The sequence below is a fragment of the Botrytis fragariae genome (genome assembly GCF_013461495.1).
Source record: "Botrytis fragariae strain BVB16 chromosome Unknown tig00000045, whole genome shotgun sequence".
Classification (NCBI taxonomy): Eukaryota; Fungi; Ascomycota; class Leotiomycetes; order Helotiales; family Sclerotiniaceae; genus Botrytis; species Botrytis fragariae.
In genome coordinates, this window is record NW_023500991.1 from 423,511 (window position 1) to 449,128 (window position 25,618).

General features: G+C 42.8%; 8 protein-coding genes across 8 annotated transcripts; 4 read left to right on the forward strand and 4 right to left on the reverse strand.

Moving 5' to 3' along the window:
- Positions 1–446: 446 nt before the first annotated feature.
- On the reverse strand, positions 447–3,203 carry Bfra_003336 (uncharacterized protein; the record flags this gene model as incomplete). Its single annotated transcript, XM_037333745.1, has 1 exon — positions 447–3,203. One exon carries the CDS (start codon positions 3,201–3,203, stop codon positions 447–449), a length of 2,757 nt encoding a protein of 918 aa, XP_037193832.1.
- A 2,049-nt stretch (positions 3,204–5,252) lies between these two features.
- On the reverse strand, positions 5,253–6,992 carry Bfra_003337 (putative developmental regulatory protein; the record flags this gene model as incomplete). The annotated part of the gene is made up of 1 exon (XM_037333746.1): positions 5,253–6,992. One exon carries the CDS (start codon positions 6,990–6,992, stop codon positions 5,253–5,255), a length of 1,740 nt encoding a protein of 579 aa, XP_037193833.1.
- A 1,186-nt stretch (positions 6,993–8,178) lies between these two features.
- On the forward strand, positions 8,179–8,592 carry Bfra_003338 (uncharacterized protein; the record flags this gene model as incomplete). Its single annotated transcript, XM_037333747.1, has 1 exon — positions 8,179–8,592. The coding sequence occupies one exon, from the start codon at positions 8,179–8,181 to the stop codon at positions 8,590–8,592; it is 414 nt and encodes a 137-aa protein (XP_037193834.1).
- A 989-nt stretch (positions 8,593–9,581) lies between these two features.
- On the reverse strand, positions 9,582–10,664 carry Bfra_003340 (putative tpr repeat protein; the record flags this gene model as incomplete). Its single annotated transcript, XM_037333748.1, has 2 exons — positions 9,582–10,129; positions 10,217–10,664. The coding sequence occupies 2 exons, from the start codon at positions 10,662–10,664 to the stop codon at positions 9,582–9,584; spliced, it is 996 nt and encodes a 331-aa protein (XP_037193835.1).
- Positions 10,665–12,072: 1,408 nt separating this feature from the next.
- Positions 12,073–13,998, forward strand: Bfra_003341 (uncharacterized protein; the record flags this gene model as incomplete). Its single annotated transcript, XM_037333749.1, has 3 exons — positions 12,073–12,664; positions 12,973–13,309; positions 13,359–13,998. The coding sequence occupies 3 exons, from the start codon at positions 12,073–12,075 to the stop codon at positions 13,996–13,998; spliced, it is 1,569 nt and encodes a 522-aa protein (XP_037193836.1).
- A 2,553-nt stretch (positions 13,999–16,551) lies between these two features.
- Bfra_003342 (uncharacterized protein) lies at positions 16,552–16,897 on the reverse strand (the record flags this gene model as incomplete). Its single annotated transcript, XM_037333750.1, has 2 exons — positions 16,552–16,712; positions 16,867–16,897. 2 exons carry the CDS (start codon positions 16,895–16,897, stop codon positions 16,552–16,554), a joined length of 192 nt encoding a protein of 63 aa, XP_037193837.1.
- A 2,237-nt stretch (positions 16,898–19,134) lies between these two features.
- Bfra_003343 (putative transmembrane alpha-helix domain-containing protein) lies at positions 19,135–20,439 on the forward strand (the record flags this gene model as incomplete). Its single annotated transcript, XM_037333751.1, has 1 exon — positions 19,135–20,439. One exon carries the CDS (start codon positions 19,135–19,137, stop codon positions 20,437–20,439), a length of 1,305 nt encoding a protein of 434 aa, XP_037193838.1.
- Positions 20,440–22,962: 2,523 nt separating this feature from the next.
- Bfra_003344 (putative glutathione-dependent formaldehyde dehydrogenase protein) lies at positions 22,963–24,893 on the forward strand (the record flags this gene model as incomplete). The annotated part of the gene is made up of 6 exons (XM_037333752.1): positions 22,963–22,986; positions 23,158–23,172; positions 23,444–23,558; positions 23,782–23,917; positions 23,968–24,605; positions 24,676–24,893. The coding sequence occupies 6 exons, from the start codon at positions 22,963–22,965 to the stop codon at positions 24,891–24,893; spliced, it is 1,146 nt and encodes a 381-aa protein (XP_037193839.1).
- Between the last annotated feature and the right edge of the window lie 725 nt (positions 24,894–25,618).

A 25,618-nucleotide genomic window follows, 5' to 3' on the forward strand; every position in this document is an offset into this window, starting at 1 on the left:
TCCAGAAATATTGTTATTTTGTTCAATCACTATTGTCTCTTGTGATATGCAATTATTGTATATAATAAATATTGAATGGTTTATAAGACTATATTCTATTTTAATAAAAATCAGTTTTTTTAACTATAAGGTGTTATTCTATAAACTAATTACTATGATATATCCAGATATTTAAAATGTTTTCTACCTATAGAATTGAATATAATAGATTTATAATTGTTTATTTATTTATACTAAATACATAGTTATATATAAGTTTGAAAGTATAATTATTATTATTATTATTATTATTAAATCGTATATTAGAATATAAGACTATATATAATATATCTCAATTTAGTGTTTTCATATTACACCTTTATTCATCGAATGTTAGTATGATTTATTCACTATCTTACCATTCAATCTGTACTCGCATATTAAATACATTTCATCCACCTTCCCCCCTAATAATCCTGCCAATTCCCCCTCCACGGCTCACTCTCCGCCTTCTTATTCTGCCCATGCAAATACCTCGCACTCAACTCCTCCTCATCAACCCCACAATGCATTTCGCCATCCCTCCCCTTAAACCATCCCAATCCATATTTCTTCCCTATCCCCACCAATCGCTCTTCCATTTCGCGGTTATTGAGTTTCTCGGTGCCCACAAAATCATACAACATATTCGATTGATAGATAAACGCCAGAATCGACGCGATGGAACTGGGCTGGCGGGGAAGAAAGGGATGGCGTCGACGCGTGTAGGAAAGGATGGAAATGCAGATTAGGAAGACGAGGATAGAGAGGGCGAGGAAGAAAGAGGCCCAGAAGGACGCGAAGGTTTCTTCGCCGGCGTCGACGCCGCTGGAGGGGGAATTTAGGGAGGAGGAGGAAGAGCGAGATGTGAAATCGTTTCCGGTGACGGTGCTGAAACTGGTGACGCAGACAGTAAGGATTTCCGCGAGGACGGAGCCGAGGCCTACGACGGCAACGAGGTAGTGGCCGTTGAGGAAAGCGCGGATGGGGAGCCAGCCGAAGGCCATGGCGGTGTAGTCGAGAGTGAGGGCGGTGGGGGAGGCGTGGCGCAGAGAGAGGATGTAGAAGGGTTCGATCATGCGGATGGCGGTTTCGAGACTGCCCCAGCAGAGTTTGATGGAGACGGCGCCGAGGGTGAGGAGCCAGGGGGCTTTGTCGGTGATGATGTTGGCGGGGGTGAAGAGGATGATGGGGATGAGGAGGGTAAAGAGAAACATGGAGATTATGAATGGGATGCCGGCGATGAGACGCAGGAATAGGGGATGCGGATTCTGAGAGGCGTGGGAATGGGCATCGTATTTATCTTTATCTGCTTGGGTGAGGATTTGGTCTGATGGGGCGAGAGAAGAATTGCGTAGGGTGTAGTGATGGGCTTTTAGTTTCTGATGAATCATATCTGGAGTTGCAGTGTCCATGTCTTTGAAATCCATCAGGATATGCGAGCGATTTGCCATGGCGGCGATTCCAGCAACTCCTTTAACATCGGCCACGAGACCCGAGGGGCGACGCTCCAGCTGCCAGAGTAGGATACATCCGAAGATAGCACAGAGCCAGAGCGAGAGACTGAGTAAGCGGGACCAGGGACCACTAATCACGATTCCTTTTAGTACCGTTGGATCTGCTCTTCTGATTTCTCGACTCGGGATTAATATCACGCTTGCAGATTGTAGCGTGGGAACTAGAGACACAGCTAATAAAGTCGCGATGGACGAAACGGCCACAGCATAATGTTTAAATTGCAACGCGCGAAAAGGACGCAAGACGTTAAAAAAGGTGATATAATCCACATTAATTGATTCCGCAGCCAACGCACCGCCTTCTCTGGAAAGTTGATAATAAGCTTCTAGACGCTTGACTTCAAAATCGGTGATTTGCCATAAAACGCCAAAAGTAACGGCGACGAGAGTAGGCAGATATTTGAAACAAAAATAATCCCATGTCTTCATCGCAGATGCGGATGTGAAGGAATAGAGAGGGCTTTTGCGCGATTTTTGATAGAGGTATTCTTCTGCGGCGCCGAGGACCACGGAGATAACGATGAGTGCGGTGAGATAAGGGGCGCGCATGGAAAAGGGTTTCCAGTTTGCTTGGGGGTAGAACAATTCCACGTTGGAACTTTTGAATGTGGCTTTTTTGTTGATGGTCGAGGGGAGAGAATCCATACTCTTGAAATCGAAATTTGATTCGTGCATTCCGGTGTGGCCGGCGAAGGAACTTATATCTACGGGTGCATCGATATGTTCTTGCACGATGACTTCGATTACCTCGCCGCGTCTGTTGGCCTCGTTTTGAGCGAGATCTTTGAGTGTGGGAGCTCGAGTGAGACCATTTCGTAGAGTTAGACGACGGGAGAGACGAGAAGCTGTGTTGCTGGATTGAGAATTCTCGGCCATTAAATCGTGGCTGGTAATCGTACTATCTGGAGTAAAGCCAGCGCCGAGTCCACCGGTAAGTATTCCCGCTGCTTCTTGTCGATTGATTTGCTCGCGCATCGCAGGGGTTAAGGAGGAGTTGTGGATGGGCTCGTGGAACATGGAGAGATCGAAGGGGATGGCCATGGGAGATACCATGGGTGCATCTTCATATTCGGTTTCTGCGCTGGCGGTTTTGTCGATGGTTTTTCCTTGGTAGGCCATGGGCATAGCGGCACTGAGGAGATTGAGATCGAATTCTTCTTCGGGGATAGATGCATCTCGAGAATGATTGAGGAGGGATTTTCTTTGAGAAAATCGTTTGGGGGCAAGTTTTCCCTTCGTGGTGTCTTTGCTGGCATTGGTATCTGTTTTTGTGGTTGATGGATTATACGAACTAGCACGTTTCGAGAAAAGTTTGGAAGATTTCTGAGTGGGAGATGCAAGTCCTGCCTTGAAGGTTTCTGGTAAGAATAATGATCTTCGATTGTGTTTTGATGGTGTATCCATTGGACCCGATGGTGTCAATATATGTGCAGATAAGGGCACATGACTGATATCAATCTCATCACTTTCATTAGATAGAAAAGGAGCTTCTGATGTAGGTGAAAGTTTTGATGTTAATGAAGACTGATTTCTATTATGATGTTGGGTACGTGTATTTGGAGGGCTCTGATTTCCAATTGAGGTGATATGATGCGTTGAGTTCGATTTTGAGGAGGGTGATGTAGATTGATTGGATTGAGGGATCTCCTCGAATTCACGTTCTGCCATAACCCAATTCTTTAATTATTCAAAGTTCTATGTATATATCGAATATTAAGTTCGAGGGAAAAGGCTGCGAGGAAATTGTTAGAACCAACGTTTTCTTTCGTATATACAGAGTGAATATACCTGGAAGAATAATAAAGCGGGTCTAGAAGCACTCGCCCTCGGTAATTAGATATTTCAACACTTTTGGTGGAAGCCTAAAAGCTTCAAAACGATCGTGGTAGAATGCCAAACTCTAATTGTACGAATGCGAAAGATGTAACATTTTTTGAATATATGTTTTGGTGGGCTTCCCTGTGGGTGGCACAGCCTTTTCGTACCTTGCGATAAGCTCCCCAGTTTGTGATATGTGTGTGAATGGGCTGTGCTGCACGGGACTTTCGCTGAAGTTTGTATATGTGAATGTAAGATGTAAGATGTACAAGATATGAAGATAAGATATACAATTCATTCAAGACACCAACAGAGAAAACAAAGAAAGTGAAGTTAGAAGAAGATACCTATTCATAGGTACAAACAAACATTGCCATCGCCAACCCAAGCTAAGAATCCTAGTCGGAAGTCATCACTTCCCTTCCTCCCTCCCTCCCACCGTTGTATCACGACCCGTCCCTTCAGACGAACCGGAAATTTCATCTGAAAGTATCCCAGAAGCTGGGGCTGGATTGCCAAGAGCGCTTTGGAACCTAGACGCCCCCAATAAAAGACGTGGAGGATACTACATAGCACCAATCACCTCTTCTCATTTTCGCCACATCTAATCTCAAAATAGATCGGATTAGGAAAGGTGGAAGCGAATCGAATGCATATGCACAGAAATAACTTCTGGATAAGCGCGTACTGAATCTCTGATCATATATACCCTTGTAGGTTGGTGAGCGTTTCAGACATCGCGAATATATTTATGTGATTGGGGGTTGGAATTGAGATTGGGAAAGAGAAGGTGTGTATTTCTGGTAAAGAAGAATGTAATGGAATTTGAGGCACCCAAAGAGAATCCAAATAGTAAAACATCAAAGTCATCTTCTTTGAAGCTTAGTTTTGACGTATGCAATAGTATATTGGTAGGGCTGAAATCCACCAAAAAGTGTCGATTCGGTCCTCGTGGCATGTTTCGCCAATGTACACTTGTACAAGAGTGGGTTGAGACATTCATCGTAAACAACACCAATGATATTGAATTGAAAAAAGTGTGATAGACATAATCTTGAAACGTGATTGATAGTAGAAACCAAGAGATCTAGAATCATTCTCAAAGAAAGGAAAAAATAATCTGTCATACTTATGTACAGCCATTTTTCAATCGTTTCTCCGTTATATATGTGGTGTTTGAGCAGTTTCAACAATCCTGATTGTGACGGGCAAAAATCCCAAGTCTCCGCCCGCCTTCAAAATTCTTCATCAATACCAATTGCGGTAATATCATCAATTTTCCTTCCTCAAATATGTTCCTGTCTCTAAAACTTCGCCGCATTGTTTCTGCTTGACTTTGATCATATATACTTCATGATGCTCCATCTTGTTGTGTTGATTGATTATATTGGAGAATGGAAATTTCTTTTGTCGTCTAGACTTTGTACTCAGGTTGCAAAACTAACTATCGTCTGAACTGCGAGTGTACAAAGACTAGTTAGCTTTACCTAGATACCTAGCCAATGAATAATGTCTACTGGTTCAAATAAATTTAATTCATCCATTTTTTTTGTTTCGCATTATTGATTGCTTCATTTCTCTTTCTAGATTTCTCTAGCTCTTTAATGCACCGCGAGATTGATTACCTTTGAATACACACCGGCATTGTCAGACAATATCGAACATCACAGCAGCTTGTTCGGAGACGATCACAAAAGACATCGAAAAAGAAAGATTAAAAGCCAACGACGATATCAATTTATATAGGTATCTAGGTCTATGTATATTCTCAAGCTACGTGGATACAGTTAATTAAGTAAAAGTCCCTTAACCCAGACACCAAAGCTAATCAAAAACTAATTCAACCCATTCAAAACGATTGATCAATCAAGACAAATTAAAGGTAACAAATTAAAAGAATTAAACAAATAACCCCTCTTCAACCAAGCTTCCCACATCTCCTCCAGCTGCTCTGATAGCTTTCAGCGCCGCCTGCGATAATTTTCTTCTCTTCTCCATCGCTTCTTTCTCTCGTCTCGCTTTCGTCTTACTCGATCCACTGGGTGCTACTCCAGTCAATATCTTGCGACTATCATCTGGAGTATAATTAACAAAATCCACCCCACCGCGTCCCGAAGTAGGAGTTCGGGGAGATGTATTTCTATTTTTTGATTTCCGTTGTTTTCGCACGTGGAACGTAGGTGAGGATTTGGGAGAGGGCGATTCGGAACCGCTGGATCCGGTGCGAGTTTTGCGGGGTCGCGGATTGGGGTAGTGATGGGAATGTTGATGCGATTTGCGGGATGAGGGAGAGTGGTGGGAGTAGTGTGAATGCGAGTGTGTTCGAGATGCTCCATGGTGAGTGTGATATGGTGTGTGGGGTTGGGGTCCTCCTCCACTGGTACTGGTGTTGAAATATCCTTGCTGAAGCATAGGGGAAGATTCTACGACAAATGATTGTTGGGGCATACTTTCTGGCATGGATATCATTAATCCTTGCGCTATGTTCATTTCATTGCTGTTATATGAAAGTTCATTTTGTAAATGGAAAGCAAGGTTTTTGGTCGCCCTTTGAGAATTTCGGTGAAGTGTGTTCGGCGAAGGTTGTGCCATTGGGGTTGTTGCTGCGTGGTTCCACCAGAGAGAATTTCCGTCAGCTTCTACTTCAACGGGATATCCAGATGAGGCTCCAATTGAGCTGAAATTTGACCCTGGTACATGTGACCATGAGGCTGATACTTGTTGAGATTTGGGCGTTATGGGGTACATTGATGCATTTGATGATGATTGACGATATCTCATTTCTGGTGTGTGTTTATTGTCTAGGTTAGGTGTTGATAGTGGTGTGTTGTAATCCGTAGGTATGGATGGGAATTGTAAGTCTTGCGGCATGCCAGTCCATGAAACCTCAGAAACATCTGTTTTCTGTGTTTTCTGAATTTTCTTCAACGATGAGGTGTGTTCAGACCCATTGGAAATTCTAGCTGATTGTGGAGGTGACATTGGTGATTGATGTTGAGGGTTGAAACTAAATTTTGAAGAATCCAAAGCTAATTTCCGTCTCATTGTTTCCCGGCTCATTTTTCCAAGACTCGATGAGCCTCGTGGCATGTTTGAAGGGTTTGTATGCGATTTTCGGATAGGACTTCGGAGAGATTTCTCTGATTTTGTGCTAACTTTCTTCAAAGTGTTGGCAAGTGCTTCAACACGGCTCTTCTTTCTGGTTGAAGCAGCGGGTGCTGGTGTCGTTGGAAGAGATGGATGAGACCATGCTTCTATTTGAGGTGGTTGCAAAGAAATATCTTCAAGGCTGAGAAGATCGGAGTCAGATATTGCGGCTCTGCCAGATAGTTCTGCATAGAAAAGATTATCTTGTGTGCCGTCTGGTGAGGCTGAATCTTGGGCGAAAACCCAAGGATCGCCTTGCCAATTGGCTTCGATTTTCAGGGCATCGGCATCGTGTAGAGATCCTAGTAGTGTCTCTGAATCTTGATCTTTGCTATCTGATGAGCCTTCTGAGGATTTAGGCTGGGGAAGGTCATCATCATCATCATTGGACGGACTGAATGTAATAAATTCGTCGAAAAATGCGTTATCTAATTCGTCGAAGTTATTTGTGAATAATTCCGATGACTTTCCAATATTCGTCGGAGGAGACATATTTGGTTTGGTATGAAGAGGCTGAGTAGTAAGGTATGAACGTGCCTGAGTATACAGATAAAGTTAGAAAGGCACAAGTATGATAGGCTGGAGGGAGAAGCAGAATACGCAAGTCAAATGCCAGATGTACGATGATGTAGGTGATGAAGCAAACAAGACAAAAATGTCCAGGAGGAGATATTTATGAACAGGTCAGGTGTCTACCAGCCTTCTTCATTATATTATACACTGTGCTCATTGGAATGAAGTATATTTGCGTGACATACACGTGATTGTGCACTCTGCACCGTCCTTAAACATCGTCTCGAATTCCCCGGGATGGCAATACGTGCCGATACTAGCCATTTCGTACCGTTCTGCGCATGTGTTTGCCGATGCGGAGCTATATCGTTGGGTGTGGGAATGCAGTACATTCTTGGAGATGGATAGGCGAAAAATCCTCGCCTCGGTTTTGGATAGAAGTAAAAGTGATGCAAACGTTTAAGAAATTAAATATAGACGGGAAAGAGCTTTCGAAAGCAATTGGAGAAACTACAGCATAATATAGCTACCCCCCCCATAGCTCCATGAAAAGTTTTTCTCTTTGATCGACTCGAGTTCCTTTGCGAAGATGGAGCTGTCAAGTTTATCAAAGAAACCCACATGGCTTGAGGGGATTCTCTCAAAGAACAAAGAGATGTGAACCTGTAAGATACACAATTTTTCGTCGGCTACAAACACATTGTGACCGAGGAATGTATGGCGTCGATCATTTCCTTGGTAATTGGTTGCTGAGCTTTTTGGAAATATTTCTTTGTGGCAGATTTGTGGAGGGGGTTCATTTCACATTCCAGAGCAGTTTTCGCGAATTCTTCGAGATGGCGCGATGAAGTTTTTGCAATTCTTTGCATTTTTGTTTCCAGCCTTTGGGGTTTTTCTAAGCTTGGTTGCAGAATTTGAAGAAAATGAGGAAATGGAGGGAAGGAAGAGATAGTTATAAGAAGGGTTGAATGTAAAAATAGAGAGGAATTTATTATGACACCTATTTGCATGATATTTAAGCTCCACTTCCAATTCATTCTTCGGGAGTTTCATATCTGATTGTACCTGCATGTATGCATATGCAAGTCTGACTTTCCCCACGTACACCTCACCACTTACCCCTCAATAACCCACATACATACATACACACTATCCCAATTCCCACATGAGCGCTCCCCAAGCCCAAATCGAGCTCTCGCACGCCTTCGAAAGACTTCTCGAAGAACGTCTGGAAGCCGAACGTCTCCGTCGCGATCTAATTTTCTACTGGCACGCTCTCATTCTCGAGTGTAAAAAACGCGGGAAAGAAATTGAGCGGAGTTTTTACCAAGCGGAGAATTGTGGTGAGACGCCTTTTTCGAGCGAAGAAACTATTGTGCCTGGAACCGAGACGCCTGATACGTTGACTGACGTATCGGGATTGGAGAGATTGCCGAGCCCTTTGAGTCCGGTGGTTAGCGCTGGGAAAACGAACTTGAGGGCGGAATTTGGGACGGAGAGAATATCGAGGAAATTGGAGGGTTTACTAAAGAAGTGTCAGGGAGTTATTGGTGTCAACTCTTTGAAGGGAAGAGAATAAGTATAGAAAAGGTAGAGGGAATGAGTAGAGAAGGGTTTTATTGGCAATCTGTTTCTTCTTGTTATACGTTGGGTGCTGGGAGAGGGCGAAGCGAAGCGGAATTATTGAGAAGTGAAAAAGAGTTGTTGAGGAAAAGTAAGGAGTTTGTTGTGAGAAAGTGGAAGGGTAGAGATAAAGTCCTTAAAGTGGTTTTCAAAAGGGGTTCTTGATTTGATTTTGAGAGACGAGAGTTTCTCTTTACTTGGAAATCTTTGGCTTGTATTCGTTTCGTCGCCGGATTGGCTTTTCACGAGCCCTCTTTATCATACCGGATAACCACTCTCGCTACTCTACATCTTCATAAATGCTCACACTTATCTTCGTCACCAATCATACACAAAGACGAAATCACAATATCCAATATGCTTTCACTCCCCCGAGAAAGTATCACCCTAATTTTGCACACAATCATTCATTACCCGGTACAAGTACGAACATGGCTATTCATCCAATGCACACTCTTGAGTCTCGGGCTAGGAGACTTTGCTGAAGGGCAGGTTGGAGCTGGCATGTAATTGTTGTGAAAGATTAGACTTGGGCTCGTGTTTACGACCTGCATTGTCGGCAAGGAAAAGGGAAGGAAGGTTAGTTTAGGAGGTGGATAATTTTGCCGAGGCGGGAACTAGATTTCGTAATGTTGGATGTCAGTCGTAATGTGTAATTCAGGGGTGAAGAATTCAGGGGTGTATTTAGATGTTTTGGGTAAAGATTAGATGAAAGTTCAGATATAAGATGGACATGAATGTGGTTATTAGCGGTATGAATAAATATAGTTGGTGGGCTGAGGTATTTTGAGATCAGAACATATGATAAATATGGAATATGTTAATGATAATTATCATACCCGTACATCGTTAACTAATATCATACATGAATGGTATCCCTACTTACAGTGAACAGACCAATAGAAAGTCCTTTTCCTATGTGGTTACAATCCTTTGACCCTCATTTTATGATCGCTTCTGATCAGTCTGAAAGATAGGTGGCATGAAAGCCATTCCCTTACCAGATACACTAGTGGAACCCAATTCCACATCATGCACACCTCCCGCCGATCTCGAGATAACATGTTTCCTCAACATAGCCAAAATCTCACTGTTTTGCCATCTTTTTGGTACCGGTCTATAAGCAGGCTTGAAAGTTCCAATCGTTTGTGCCCATTCTCCACTTCTGGGAGCACCGTTTCTCCATGCATCTGTCTCTAATTCGGGACCGGTTTGTTTGCCAGGATCTGTACCTTGTGCTACTGGTGATTTCTTTTGATCGGTACCCATAGCGTTGGTTGTAGCTCCTTCGGGTCCAAGGCCAGCTCCTTCCGCTGTTTCGCGAGATGTTGGGGATGGTTCTTGGGTGACCCAGTAATAGATATCCCAATCATTTTCGTCGAGGAATTGATCATATTGTACCATTTGTGCAGCGGTCATTTTAGGTAGGTGAGCATCGGCAAAGGTGGACATTAGGAGATCGGATTCAAGAGTTCCTCGTTTGCGCGATTGATCTATGGGACATTCTATTAGCAAGGTTTTGATCCTTATAGGAAAATAGTATCAAGATAGATGTCGTGGCGAAATGTCGAAAAACATACACAATAATCTCGCTCTCATCTTCTCCTCGTGCTCTCCGTCCCTTCTCAATGGCTCTACTCGGAACTGTGCTCCCTCCATTTCTCCAACAGCCATTTCCCTATTAACACCACTTCCATGTCCATCTTGAGTGCCACCAGTCATCCTCTCCGTGTTTTCCGGTACACTATCTTTTGGAGTGAAATTTCCATCCACACTTGTTATAAACTCTGGTGGAACCTTTCCCGCACCTGCACTAGGCATTTCGTTTACAATAGTAGAATTGGTATTCGTCATATGTGGATTTAATGGCTTTTCCATTTGACGTTTGCGATACTCTTCAGTCCCATCATGCTCTTTTGCATTGCCGGGATTGGCATTTGCAAATCGGAAAGTTGTACTGGAAAGTGGTCGAGAAGTATTAAGCATTGAGGTACGGAAAGCCCGACGGGCAATACGTAGAGATGTCATTTTGATATGAATTGAAATGTAAGTAGTTTAATCTCGAAGCTCGTAAAGCAATTGGAAAAATCTCAAGCTGGGGAGGATATCGTGTACGGCGTGGGGAAGTAAATATGGACGTCATGGACTTTTGACAAGCGGCCGCATCATGTGATTCGCCGAGGTCAGAGCTTTAGGTGCGATTCTTCCCGACTGGCAATTGCAAATTCGCAATGAAGAGAAGAAAGCAGTTGCTACAGTCTCATTATGATGATTCTGGGTAGCGATGTTGTTATAATATTATGACCAAGTGGAGAATATAGTCGCTGACTCTGGAGTTTGGAATAGCAGGTGAGATGTGAGATTTCCGCATTTGAAAACAATTCAATTTTCGAAATGCATTCAACATCTCAAGTAGTCTGAAGACTTCTCTTGTTACAAACTACGAATAGTATCATGAAGGTCGTGAAGGAGGCATGAGCCGAGACTACTTTGAGACTACAGGAACTGGGTTTGAATACAAATATTAAGCTTTGAAATTCCAAGCAGAGGAATGTCAAGTGGCTTCCTATATGTGCCCTCAACACTCTCGCTCCTACCCTCACAGTATACAGGAGCCATGCAGTGGCGTTCGACAGCAAGGAAAGTTGAACTTGCCCATCAAGGAATACTTAAATGCATACACTATGTTCATTGGTATACAATTATATTGTCTCTTGCCTAGATTTTCTTCCCCGACAATGCTTTGGAGCGCAAATCAATCATACGAGTAGTTTAGAGTCTAGACATGACTCATTCTATACCAAGAGAACATCAGACATTTGCCTTCTCAAAGGCAGTTCAAATTTACAGACTTTACCCCAGTGGCAAAATTCTGATTGTTCACTACATTGGATATAACCGCGAGATCAACTCACGCAAACCTTGGATTGTGTTTGAAAATTTGCTACTCTTGAGACATCACGAGCTCAAAATCTGGCCGAGATATAGGTAATCTTGTTACTTTGGTTGTGAACGATTGGAAACTGCGTTTTGAGAGTACCGGCTCACTTATGACTCCCGGGTTTTGACCAAGACCTTTTGACTCTATTAGCCATTTATTTACAATATGCCTTCCGCTTAGACTGACTGCTATAATTAAGGCAAGGGCAGGCGTTTTATGCCTCTGTAGTAGTAACGATTGCAAAGAGAGGAAGCAACGAGTTGGTTTAACTTGCTTAATTACAACAATGATTGACTGGTGAGTGAATCCTTTGACTTGTATTCATACACCATTCATAACTATCTTGCTTCCCTTGTAGATTTTACTACTTAAAATCTCGTGGGAATCCCCGGTAGCTTTGATCATAGCTCATAATTTATTACTATACAGGTGAGCTTCATATCCAGATGACCAAGCCCCTCCCTGACATTGGATACTTGACTTCTAGTCATAAACATGTGTCGACTCACCAAACCCATCACATACTATTGCGACGATGACCAAGCATCCCCGCCACATGTCTATCTCAACCCAGAGTCGGAGCAATGGGAAGGATGTTTAAATCATCACAATGTAAACCTTCGCGGAAAAGTATTCTCAGCACCAGAGAGAACATGTTACGATGCACCCGATCAAGCGCCACTCGCGAAGTCAGTTTGTCCCGATTGCTATTTTAAATGGGGAACTGAGCGTACCGCCATCATAAATGCGCATATGAAGGCTATTCTCCAACGCATGGATGAACTTTGTGGACTCTTCAACAACCCCAGCAAACTCAGGGCGGAAATGCGTTCTTTGTCTCACTTGGTTTTCGATTTTGCGATGTATATAGAGATGCCCGCGCCGAATGAAAAGTATACTCAGTATATGCCGCCTCCAAAAGACGCCGGGTATAGGGAGAATAATACATCTAGTGGTACTAAGTACTTTGATCAGCTCCTCCATGTGGATATCCCGCAGTGGCGGAAATTGGCGGATATTATAAGACGTGGGAACAGCGAGGTGAAAAATGAATCATTGGCAGAGATATTTGGCCAGCTTGCTCGTTGTCAGATTGAGTATTGCGTGCTGCATACGTTGAGAGGATGATGCTCATAGGTAGATACATAAAATTTGAGATAGAGCATGGTTGGTGGTGGTGCTACATCGTATGATACTTGTAGATATTCTTGTTATCCAGCGCTTTGGGGGTTACATTATTCTGGGGTTTTATCACTTGGTCAACGGCTTAGATTGCTATTGTAATTCAAACTTAGCATTCACACCATGACGTTTGGGATTTCATTCCTAACTCCTGTGATTTGATCTTCGTATCTTCATTCTACTCTGACTTCCAATACTAAAACTCACATGTAGTACATGTGGTGACAATTGAAGTGAGTCGAAACTACGATATGAGTCCATTAGATTTCCCCTGGAAAGAATTCATCGTAATAAATCATGTTCCTCTGATGACTTGTGAAGATATCGAGTTCCATACCCAATACTCAGTAGTTCCCCTCTCAGTTCACTTTTTTTCCCTTCTTAAGTACAACCAAACACTTGCTCGGATATCAACACTGAACTCTCCAATAATTCGACGATTGAAAATCAAACATAAAACAACAGTTCAAGACGAAGTCACTCTACTATCAGATCTCAGAGATAGTTCTTCCGGTACAGGTAATATGAATCTCTCTCACAGAGTGAAATCGTCGCTGACTCTGTCTCAAGAAGAATATTACAGCTGCAATTATGTGTAGACCCGCCAACGTCGCTCGATACTACTGCGATAGCCGCCCAGACGATCACAGATATCAGCCCAACCAAGATTGGGATGGATGTGATCGTCAAGAAAACCCGGAGCTTCAAAACCAACGCTTCCGAGAACGTCCAGAGAGACGGCCGTGTCGTTATAGCCTCAATCCTCCTTTGCCAGATGACATTTGTCCCGATCACCGTGCAGAATTTGGTGATGCTGATAGCAACACCGTGCAAAGAAACATCTCTGTACTACTCGAACGGTTGAGAGAAGCCAGCAACTACCGCGAACTCGCTACAGGGGCCCCTGACATAAGGGACAACGTTTTTTTCGATGTTATATACTATCGCCGTTGGCTCGATCCAAATCCTGCGAGAAATGAGCGATATACAGAGTATGGAGACCATCCACGACATCCACGGCCTCCAAGGAACTGGGGAAACAAAACACGCGTGTATGAATATTGGCAAGCTCTTAAGAACCTGGAACAAGGTACTATCCGCAGAGAAGTAGATGCTGAGGAGGATAACCAGGCTAGACCGGACGTGATGAGGCGTCTTTTGTTTCAACTTTACCGGGCAAAGATCGAGTGTCAAAGGGCGTGGGTGGCTTTGAACCGTCCTCTTCCTCCAGACATTTAGCTGCATCCCAGAAGCTATATGCAGAGTTAGAGTCAACTCGCCAGTAATGACTCAGTGTACAATGAATTAAGCTACTAAAACTATGCATGGTTTTGGATGGCAGGTAGAAAATATATTCCCTCATCCACAAAACTTCGTCCCAACTCGCCATGCATTATTGTGAGACTGTGGAAAACATACATCTGTGACGCAATACAACATGTGCTAGTGATTAGTGAAAGTGGATTTCTTGTCATAACTTCTAACGTTCAGACTTTCTACAAATCTGAAACCAATCAATCCACCTCTATAAAAAGAATTCTTTTCAACATATCACTTGCTCCATTCCATTTCGTTTTTCTCCACCACAGAAGAGAGAGAAGCCGCTTCATATCCCAGAAATCGTTCATCTTTCTTCCTCTACGATCCTAGAAGAAAGGAATCAAGAGCATAATCCATGTGACTTCGGAATACATGTATGACATGAAAGATCCGGTATATTGGGGAGTAATAATAACAAAAATTATCACGAGCACATGCATAAAAGTGTAAAAACATGGTGAAGTAGATGAGACGGAAAGGAAGCGGGAAAAAAGAGGAGTCATTTCTTAATCATCTCGCACCTTTACTGGAGTGTGAATTCTGGGAATACAGAGATTTTCTAACTATCGAATCGATGTGTTGTTTGGCATGAACCTCGTTAACTTCGCTGCTCGGGACTGGCCTTGAAAATGTATGTGAAGAATTCAAGTGATTGTCACAAGAACTCCATGACAATATTCGAAGCGAACCGTTTGATATCATGTCCAGGACAGGAGAAAGAATTGGTTACTGTGAACCGTGTCGACACAAGTGAACTTATGAAGAGAACGGGGTGAAGCCCCTCGAGGCTTCAATCCGCCCCAGATGCAATGAACCAGTCGAGAGCAGGGGTTAGGAAAGAGGTTTATCTCGAAAGGTGAGGCGTCAAAAGTAATCATTCATTGATATCAAACGAAAGATCGAATGCGATAGATGAGATGAACCTTTGAAGTCGGCGTGAATCATTTGTGTGTTTGAGTTGCTTGTCTCTTTCCTTTGCTCGAGTTTAAAACTATGCAGCTGATTGCTTCTGAGAAGAATGATGAACATTGGGGCCAAATGATATCAACAACACCGGCCCCGCGCGGCGATATAGTATTGTACCAATCTGCGGAAAGAATATCATAAGTTTCTGTGGACAGCCATGACGGTTTCCATCCATAGATAAAGCCCCAAAGCACAAACAACACAATTCCTTTCAGCTATCTCGAGATCACTCCGGTCTTGAGATGGGAAACAATGTAAGAACCGTGGCTCAATAACTCCCATCAAGATACCAATCTATATGCTATGAGAAGCACAATAGATATAGATATCTCAATTCCATGCAACGGAGCAAAGAAACATGCAATATAGACTGGCTGCTAAGTGGAATGGGAGAATGGGAATGGGCATGGGAATGGAATACTCACACTACCTGTTGTGTCGAAGAAAGAAAGAAAGAAATCACGACCCACGCTGACCGTCGTGCTTACGAGATGAAGAAAGAAAGATCGCTAGTATCGAGAAACTTGATTTCATGCTTTTTTGATATGGAGCTCGTAGCTCAGCAAAGGTGAACTTTGAGGATAATCACGTGATACGCGACTGAATTTACTTTTTTTCACTTTTTGAACCCTTCTACCATTGGAAATATTATGCATAGACTATTGGAATAAGACCATGTATTCTTTATTGCTTCAAAGTCTTAAAATCGAGTATGAATGGAGATACTTATTTCTAATTGCAGATAAGTTATCCAAATCACGAGTGTGAATTTAGTAATTGAGTCTTCTTGTACTTTGAAACTTATTGTCCTCCCATGTAGCAGCGAGCGGTACGATGGATTCTTGAAATTTGACAGGATCAACCAGTGGTTACAAGGTGAACCAGAATTTCAAGAAATGAGCGATTGGCCAGATCACTTGCCAAACCAGCACTATCCCATCACACTCTCTCCAACTCATCGGAATGATCAATGTCAATAATGACAACGCTCTCTATAATTTCCTGACGTCAATTGCTCTTCCATGTTTTTATATCAGAGGATCTTTAAGGACAAGGAAATCCAAAGACCCAGGTCCTAGAAATCTCGTGGTTTCTCCTCATATATTCTCCTCGCCCCTTGCTTATTATTTTACCATCTTGGAAAAACAACGGGGAAATCAAATGAAAATTATACACCATTTTCGTCACTGGTAGGGATGGTATTTGGTTAATTTCCGATTTATTGACGAATCATATTGTGGGTTTTCGGATCTTATAATTCATGAAAATCGCTGGAATGGAAGGTCTCAAGGAAGACATGGAAGGTATGGATTGACGAATCAAGTTTCATTTCTAAATGAGATATTTTGAATTGGAATTGAATGTTGTGAAGTTGCCAAAAAATTGTTGTGTGCGAATGTTTTTCTGTGAGGGGTCAATCAAGGGGTTAGGGGGATTGTGATGAACCCGTTATACCTGCAGTTTTGAAGATGCAAGTTTTGCAATACAGCACAGTAACGGCGATCATCAAATCCGGAGGAGTTTGACCGAATTTGGGTTATGCGAAGATGCATTAGGAAGGAGAGATCCAAGTGATGTTACAATTCGGAAAGGACCTTGGAAAGTGGAAGAGAAGAATTGAGCGTCGATGGAAACGTCTTGATACATTGCTTGCCAAAGGATGAAGGCTCGTGGATCGTGAATTGCCATGAATCATTTTAGTTCAACGAACTGCACTGGTGAGGTGGGCGCAATACGATGGAGGCTTGAGGAAAGATCCATCATTTGACCGACGCCGTCACGATGCAGCCGTTTATTAATATGCTGAGATTTCTTACTTACATAAAGACACAGCCACCAATGAAACGGTCATTTTCGTACTTCGTACATTCGTATTGTCGACGATGTCATCACTTCTGATTCGTGGGGATATCACGATTGACACTGCATGCTTAGAGAGACAACTAATGTTTGTACTTCTGAAAGGCCTTTTTTTGTCACCTAGGCGCAGTTGCAGGCGATATTATACAAGAATAGACCCTGAAGTTGGGGAAGTTGAGATGATTTGGTAGACGAGAATCTTTGCATCTTAGCTTGGAGACTATCGATGTTAGTTTTTTAAGATACCGTCTGATCGACATCGTATCTCATTTCCATGAGAAATACCAAGAGACATGGCGAACAAGGCGAACAAGGCAATTGCAACATAATAACAAGAGATGCAAAATCGTTAAACTCGAAATATAGACTTTTAGGGAAATTTTAGACTTCAGGAGTATATTTAGAGTTATTATAGAAATAGTCACGAGTGATAGTGGTATTAGGAAAACATCAACTCAAATGTCAAAAATGCTCCGAATCATGATGATAATATGGACATCGATGAAATCATAAAGTTGAATTGAAGAGATATAGTTTTGCAGAAGGGTATTTACATTGACTACCTAGGTAGGTAGTTACAATTTAGAGCAGGAACAAACTCATTCCTACCTATCTTGGACCTACCCGTAAAAACTTTCAATACTCACAGATACCGCACAAGCTTCCTCTCTTCCGATTCCAACCTTGTTCCGAGGTTTATATCGACCAAACAAATCCATCCATTCATCACAATGCATGTGTTTTGATTGATTCTCACAGTACGAATAACATCAATTCTTCTCCGCGAATCCCTCCGTCTATGGAAATCCCAAACACATTCCTCTCAAATCCAAAGACGACGACGACGACGACGACGGCAATAACAGCAACCAAGACAACAACTACTACCTACCTAAGCACTCTACTCTTATCGATATAATCAATCAATCAAATCAAATCAAATCAGTCAACCCACGAGCGAGTCCTCAATCTTCCCCCAAATTCCGATATCACGGTCATAGCCATCCCATCCCGCTGCCAGCTAAGAAAATCTAATTTCGTAGCACGTTGGCTCGGGCTGAGAAAGATACCTTGAACCCTGGCAAGGAAAAAGTAAAAACAACAGAGTTACAGAGTACAGACTAGGAGTCTTAGAACCTCATCAGTGGTTCGTGAAGGCTGAGTGGACTGAGTGAGTGGAGTTTGAATTTTGAGAGAAGTTAGAAGAAGAAGAAAAGGGAAAGAGAAGTGAAGAATCTTTGTCTGAGGGTGTCACTTGTTGTCTCACATAACCAAACCGGCACAAAACATTGGAAATTATACGTCAATACAGTACATAATCGAAAATACCTAAGGAGGTACCGACCGAAAGCAATTCGTTCGATCGAAAACGATTTACTCTCATTCATTTTTATTCTCCATTTTCTACTCTCCCTCTTCCTGCGACGGTCACTGCCACTGCCACTGCCACTACTGAACGCCTCCATTTCCACTTTCACCACACATTCATTTTCCATTACCTATCTAGGTATCTGGTATCTCGTATTTCATTCGTCTAAAACGATCAAACAACCAAAAAAAACATAACAACCTACCGATTTCAACCATTTCCAAATTACCCCTTCGTTCATTACCTAGGTATTCACAAACCAAACAAACCTCTTCTTGTCGGTCCAAAGTCTTAGATCTCAAACTTAAACGCCTTATTAATCGAAATTTGGAAGACGCATTCGATTGCAGTCTTCTCTTATTAACTCTTTCTTCTACTCTATACATACAACTTTTAACAACCATTTATTTCCCAACATCTGCGACGTGTCGAAACCCTCTCACCCCCGGAAGGAAAAAATAATAATCAAAGCGTTCGTAATCATTGTACGAGAACCACTCAAGTACACTACACCAAAACCAATAGCCCGACTTAACCCCCAAATCGATCTTCGTCCGGTCATTTCGAAGCACCTCTCGTTTGTGCTTGAATACGTTGAATACCTTCTTCAACCAATTCGAAACTGCATCGTATTGCAATTCTCCACTGCTACAACAACACATACAGTTGGTGGTTATATTGTTCAAGAAAGGGAAAGATTGGCTGAGGGTAAGATATTTCCAAGATATTATATCAGTTACTCAATCTCTACATTTTGCCTAAATGTTCAATGTAGAGTGGCTGAATGCAATTGGAGATTGGTGACTAATAATATGGCTACATTTAGGAAGCCCAGAAAATTTGTCGTCAGACAATTCACGATGTCTTCTAACACTACAAGTATGGCAACCAGTGCGCCTGCACCTACTTCTTCTGAAGTCCCTTCGGCGACTTCAGAGTCTTTAATATCTACATCATCCACCGTCGCTCCTTCGTCGAGTGCAATTGCTAACACAACTCCATCGACTACAGTCACAAGTGCTGATCCTGCAACGACTACCCCTACAGTATTACCCACTACACAATCATCAATAGAAACAACCCCGGCGCCAACAACTCCAACGCCGACAACTCCAGTGACAGTCGGAACCACTCCTACAACTTCCGCTCTTGTTACTCAACCTACAACTCAACAAACCACAGAAGCCGCCACAACTCCCGCAACAACTGCCGACCCTACACAATCATCTTCAGTTTTCGTATCAGTCGTTACCGTAACTCCAACGGATGGCGTATCGTCTGGACAAGTCACAACCGAATACATCACATCTACTCAGGCCGTCACATCTAAAGCATCTTCCACATCATCAACTTCATCTTCTGCAACAGCTTCCGGAACAGCCGGCCTTAGCAGTACAGGATCGAGTAATTCGAGCAGTAAAGGTATTTCGAGTGGAGGAACAATTGCTATCGCAGTAGTCGTACCTATCGTCGCAGTTGCTGCTTTGATTGCTGCTGGATTATTCTTCTGGAGAAGACGCAAGCAACGTAAGGATGCCGAAGAAATGAGAAGAAAGGAAGTTGAGGAATATGGATACAACCCCAACAATGATCCAACTATTCCAGCTGTAGGATCAGGTGGAAGCGATGGACCATTCGAAATGCGCGAAGAAGGAGGATCTGGATATCGTGGATGGGGAACTACAGCCGTAGCATCATCAGGAAGAAAAGCCTCGACAACATTATCTGGGGGCCAATCAGCAGGCGGAATTGGTATGGCTTATTCGGATGGATCACCGACTCATGCACTTTCCGATACTCGATCTGACAATCCTTTAGTTGATCACCATGAAGAAGAAGGTATGGGCGTTATGGGACCAGCTACAGCGGGAAATCGTGATATAAATCGTGGACCATCGAATGCTTCTTCATCGTACAGTGCAGCCGGCCGATCAGATGGATCAGGTGAAGCTGGATATAACGGAGGTGGACAATACTATGATCAATACGGAGGCGCTGGTGGAAACCCATACACCGATGCAACACCATATGGAAGTCCACAAAATCGAGCTGAAGCTGCGGGTCAACCAATTATACGTGATGTATCAGCGAGAAGAAACACACGAATCGAGAATCCATCACATTACCCAGGCCAACAAAGTGCAGGTATTTCACAAAACTTTTAATTCGAATAGGATGGGGGTTTAAATTGTTACGATCTTTTTCATCCATCCATGCTATGCACACACCCACGTTCTCATCAAAAGTTTCATTTCGGAAGCCGTGCTCCTTTTTTTAATATGTGGTGGGAATGAATGGAAAGGGAATTTGAGGGGCACAGCTTTGTAGTCATATTATATCACAAATACCATTATGGGGGAGTGGAATGGCGTTTTTTCTTTCTTTTTTGAGTCTTGATGAATGGATTCTTTTCTCTCTTTTATTTATTTCTTTCTTTCTTTCTTTGGAGGCCAGCTAGCCTACGATAAACTAGTTTGAAGTGTAGTGGCTTTCTTTTGTTTGATATTGTGGTGGATTGACGAATGAGTGGGAGGAGGTGAGAGAGCAGTGTTCTATGAGAGTACCTAGCGCGCTGAAGACGATGGGGGAAAACTAGAGAGACTGCGGGTTGAAGGATTATGGAGCGCGCGGAGGGGCTCTTGGCATTAGTGTTGGCGAGGATGATGATGATGATGTTGTGTCTGTGGTAGTAGAAGATACCAACAGCGAACAATGAGTGGAAGATATCTACCTAGCGCAAGAATACCTAGTGGAGAGTGGCATATACAAAATGGAATAACACATTTTGAACCAGTAATGATTGCTTTCTGGTTTTGTGATGTGATGTGATGCGATGTGATTTGTGCACGCGTGGGTTGCGTGTATGTGTATACGAGGTTTGATCAGTAGTAGAATTGATAATGGATGAGATTTTAGATAGGAGGGTGCGGAATATAGATGGATGGATGGGTAGTATGAGTTTATAAGAGCTTTAAGTTTGGTGTTGTAGGAAAGAGGGATAGAGGGAGATAAAGAAATAGGTTTGAGGAGAAGGGGATTTGGAAAGAAATTGATGATAGAGATGGAGATTCAGATTGACATCTGAATTATATGTAGTTGGTCTGTTAGTGAGGCTGGGGATTTGGGGACATGAATTGTGGGTATGGGAATGGGGTGGGTATAGAATATAGGATATGGGATATGTGAATGCAGGAATGAGTATTGGAATTGGTATGGGAGTTTGGACTCTGGAGAGGTATTTGGAGGGGAATAGGTGAAAAGGGAGGTGATGGGGTGGGAGGGGTGGTAAGGGAGGGAGGAGGTAGAGAGGTAGAGAGGTATAGAGTGAATGATAGAGCAAATGATAGAGAGGAGAGATGGAAAGGTGAATTTGTAGATGAGTAGGAGTATGGATATGAGTATGAGTATGGAGTAAGTGGGTAGATGTATAGATTTCTTCAGGAGAGATGTAGATATCGAAATAAATACAAATTCGTTTCTAGACGAGTATTGGTAGAGAAGGGAAGAGGCGGGATGATCGGTGATTAGACTTAGATATTGGATATCTAGGTAGTATATCGGTATTGGATCGAATTGGAGTGATTGATTGGGGTTATGAATGCTGGGGATATAGATGGGGAATCGAGAACTGAGGATTGAGAATGAAGATTGAGAATTGTGCTGTGTTGGTTTGGATATGGATTGGACTTATTGAATTGGTGGTAGGGATAGATACTAGGTATTAGGCATGGGATGCAATAAGAGAATGAGGAGAGCCAAGAAGTATGATGCTAGATAGAAAGTTAGATGCAGAGAGAATCATAGCGCAGTCTCCGAATTGCGAGGGTTTCGGTATCTGTAGATCTGCTGGGTGGTTGGTTGGTAGATGGTCTTGGTTTCTTGGTAAGAGGAGGGGAGAGGAGAGGAGAGGAGAGGATGGAAGGGGAGGGAAGAGAGGGGAAGGGGGTATAATGTAGAGATGTGTATTGGTATTATATACTGTGCGTATGTAAATAGGTTTCGAGGAAATTTCGAGAAGAAATACCTAGGATTCCGAGTCTAGATTCAGTCGTCCTTGGTGAATCTTCTTTGGGCACGAAAAAGTGTTACTCGATGTGGATAAAAGATCCCGAGGTGGGGAGATGGATTGATGCCGATGAGCTCCGACCTCATTCTCAAGCTTCTGGATATCTATGTAGTATGTAAAGTCTTGTCTACTCCTGGAGGAAGATTATGCTATCTGATAATTCATCACATTGTCCACCCAGCACAATCTCGGCGTGTGAGTCAAAATATACTCTCTTCCGTAGCTTTTGTATCGTAATACCTGATTAGGAAATCCAATGGAATAGAATCGTTGATGAGATATTCATCACAGGTGGATATACTTTTACCTGTTCTGTAACTTGCCCCTCATTTACCTTGCCTTACCAAGTAGCTACCTATCCGAAAGAAGTCCGACATAGCATACCTGACAAACACCTTACAAACAGCTCCATTCAACCTTAAAGCTTAACGAAATATCGTTTACTTACGAGCTTACCCCTCATTTGTAACCAACGGCTATTTACTTGGTTTGTCCTCTTCTCGAACAGAACGAAACACAAGAAATACACGACGCATTTTGTACACCTTGAGAGCTTTTGAATACCTTGAGAGCTTTAACTTACACAAGAGAATCGACGAATCAAAGAACGGAATAAGACAACATGCCTGCGGATACTGTTGGAAAGGTATGTTTTGTTTTCTGTTTTGCGTGTCTGCACGGTTTGGTGGGGGGACGGGAGATGGACGGAGAGGTTTATCGATCGATGGATTGATGCATACGATTCTCGCGGACTCGTGGGAATGGAGATTCGTGCAGTTGCAGTACAGTACATATGCTAATTCAAAAATAATAATAGACTATTACCTGCAAGGTTAGCTGCCATTTTTCATACCCATCTACATACATACATGATCCCCGGGAGAGATCTATCATTTCTGCTGCGAATACACTCGGAATATCATCTGTTGCGTTGGCAGATTCCACAGAAACTTAGGAACTCTTCTGCGGGAGCTGCGGAATGGCGCGGGTGGAAATCTGCGAGATTCTTAACTGGATCTTGGTATTCGGGGAGAAGATAGAAAGATGCTGGAGAAAGGTAGTGGGGAGAGGAAAGAAATAAAAGCTAATCGAGAAATGAATAGGCGGCAGTTGCTTGGGAAGCAGGTCAAGAACTCAGTATTGAGGATATTGAGGTTGCTCCTCCCAAGGCGAATGAAGTGAGAATTGAAATTTATTATACGGGAGTTTGTCATACTGGTAGGTCCTTTTCAACTTTCTGTTGCTTCTGACTTGGGAAAGAGGGGTGAATAGGGGAGTGCGGAAGATGGGGTAGACGGGGCACGAGTATGAAGATTTGCTGTCGAATGGGCGAGGAGGATGTTTGTGAAAAAGGATCGAGATGGGGACAGGCGCGGGGTCATGAGGAAATACGTAGAGATGGGACGAATCGTAAAAGAAGAGATGCTAATAAAGTCGATAGATGCATACACACTTTCCGGCAAAGACCCCGAGGGAGCTTTCCCAATTGTTCTCGGACATGAGGGTGCTGGTATTGTTGAATCTGTCGGTGAAGGTGTAACATCTGTTAAACCAGGAGATTATGTTGTTGCTTTATAGTATGTTGTCAAATTCATCTTTCCTTTCTACACCGCTAACATCTCTTCAGTACCCCAGAATGTAAAGAATGTAAATTCTGCAAATCTGGTAAGACCAACCTTTGCGGAAAAATCCGTGCAACTCAAGGAAAGGGTGTCATGCCAGATGGTACATCCCGTTTCAAGTGCAAGGGTAAAGATCTCCTCCACTTTATGGGAACATCTACTTTCTCTCAGTATACCGTCGTTGCGGACATTTCCGTTGTCGCCATCACCCCAGAAGCTCCTATGGACCGCACTTGTTTACTTGGTTGCGGTATCACTACTGGTTACGGAGCCGCCGTTGAAACTGCCAAGGTCGAAGAAGGATCTACTGTCGCTATTTTCGGTGCCGGTTGTGTCGGTCTCAGTGTAATTCAAGGAGCTGTTCAAAGAAAGGCTTCAAAGATCATCGTAGTCGATGTAAACTCATCCAAGAAGGAATGGGCTGATAAATTCGGTGCCACCGATTTCGTTAATCCAACCGAATTGAAGGGTCAAAGTATTCAAGAGAAATTGATCGAAATGACCGATGGTGGATGTGATTACACTTTTGATTGCACTGGAAATGTTGGTGTTATGAGAGCTGCTTTGGAAGCTTGTCATAAGGGTTGGGGTCAAAGTATTGTTATTGGTGTTGCTGCTGCTGGACAGGAGATTAGTACTAGACGTGAGTTATTTCCTCTTCTTACTAGCAGCCGATATTCGTATAAGATACAAATTACTGACATCCTCCATAGCATTCCAACTTGTCACTGGACGTGTCTGGAAAGGTTGTGCATTCGGTGGTATCAAAGGTCGTTCCCAATTACCCCAATTGGTCGATGATTACATGCAAGGTAAATTGAAGGTTGATGAGTTCATTACTCACAGACAACCTTTGAAGGGAATCAACCAAGCATTTGATGATATGAAGAAGGGTGATTGTATTAGATGTGTGGTTAATATGAGAGAATGACTCCCGGGCACGGAGAAGGAAAATGAGAAGGCTAGGTTGTGAGATATGACAGGAATGAAAATGTATATGAAAGGATCACTGAGGTTTGGGATGCGATTCTGTGATGTTGAGTTGTTTGATTGACTGTGTGGAAATGTGGAGATATGGATTCGATATGCGGATGATCTTTTGTTGGATCTGGATTTTGACTTTGATTTGGTTCGGGCTCGCTCAATGTACTTACTTGATGATAGGGTTATATTGTAAATGGTTTGCGGATTTTTTTATACAAAAAAAAGAACCTTAATTTGGCATGTGATTCTACGGGCACCTATCTACTATGTCTTATGTCTCGAAATGAGATTCCCTTCATATTTGCTTCGTCTATCTGTCCGGGGTGTTTGAAATTCTGCGAAGGGCGGCGGGAAGGGGGGCGGGCGTGATTTGTTCGCAGGAGAAAAGTAATCCTCTATATTCACAGAAAGTATGAAGAAATGGTTTGCAATTGTTCGATTATGAGTATCTATTCTACAGTACAGGGGTATCCAGAATTCTGCGTGGAAGACTGCTAGCGCTTGGTTTAGTTCGAGGGTGAAGAACAGCCTCGAGAATAGTTCCAGAGAACTGATAAAACGTATCTATTACAAGTAATCGACACACATTATGAGTATCTCATTCACAGAAATTTCATGTCGGAGAGTGCCAGCAGTGTCAGCCAGTGTATTATTTACCTCCAGGGTAAAAAC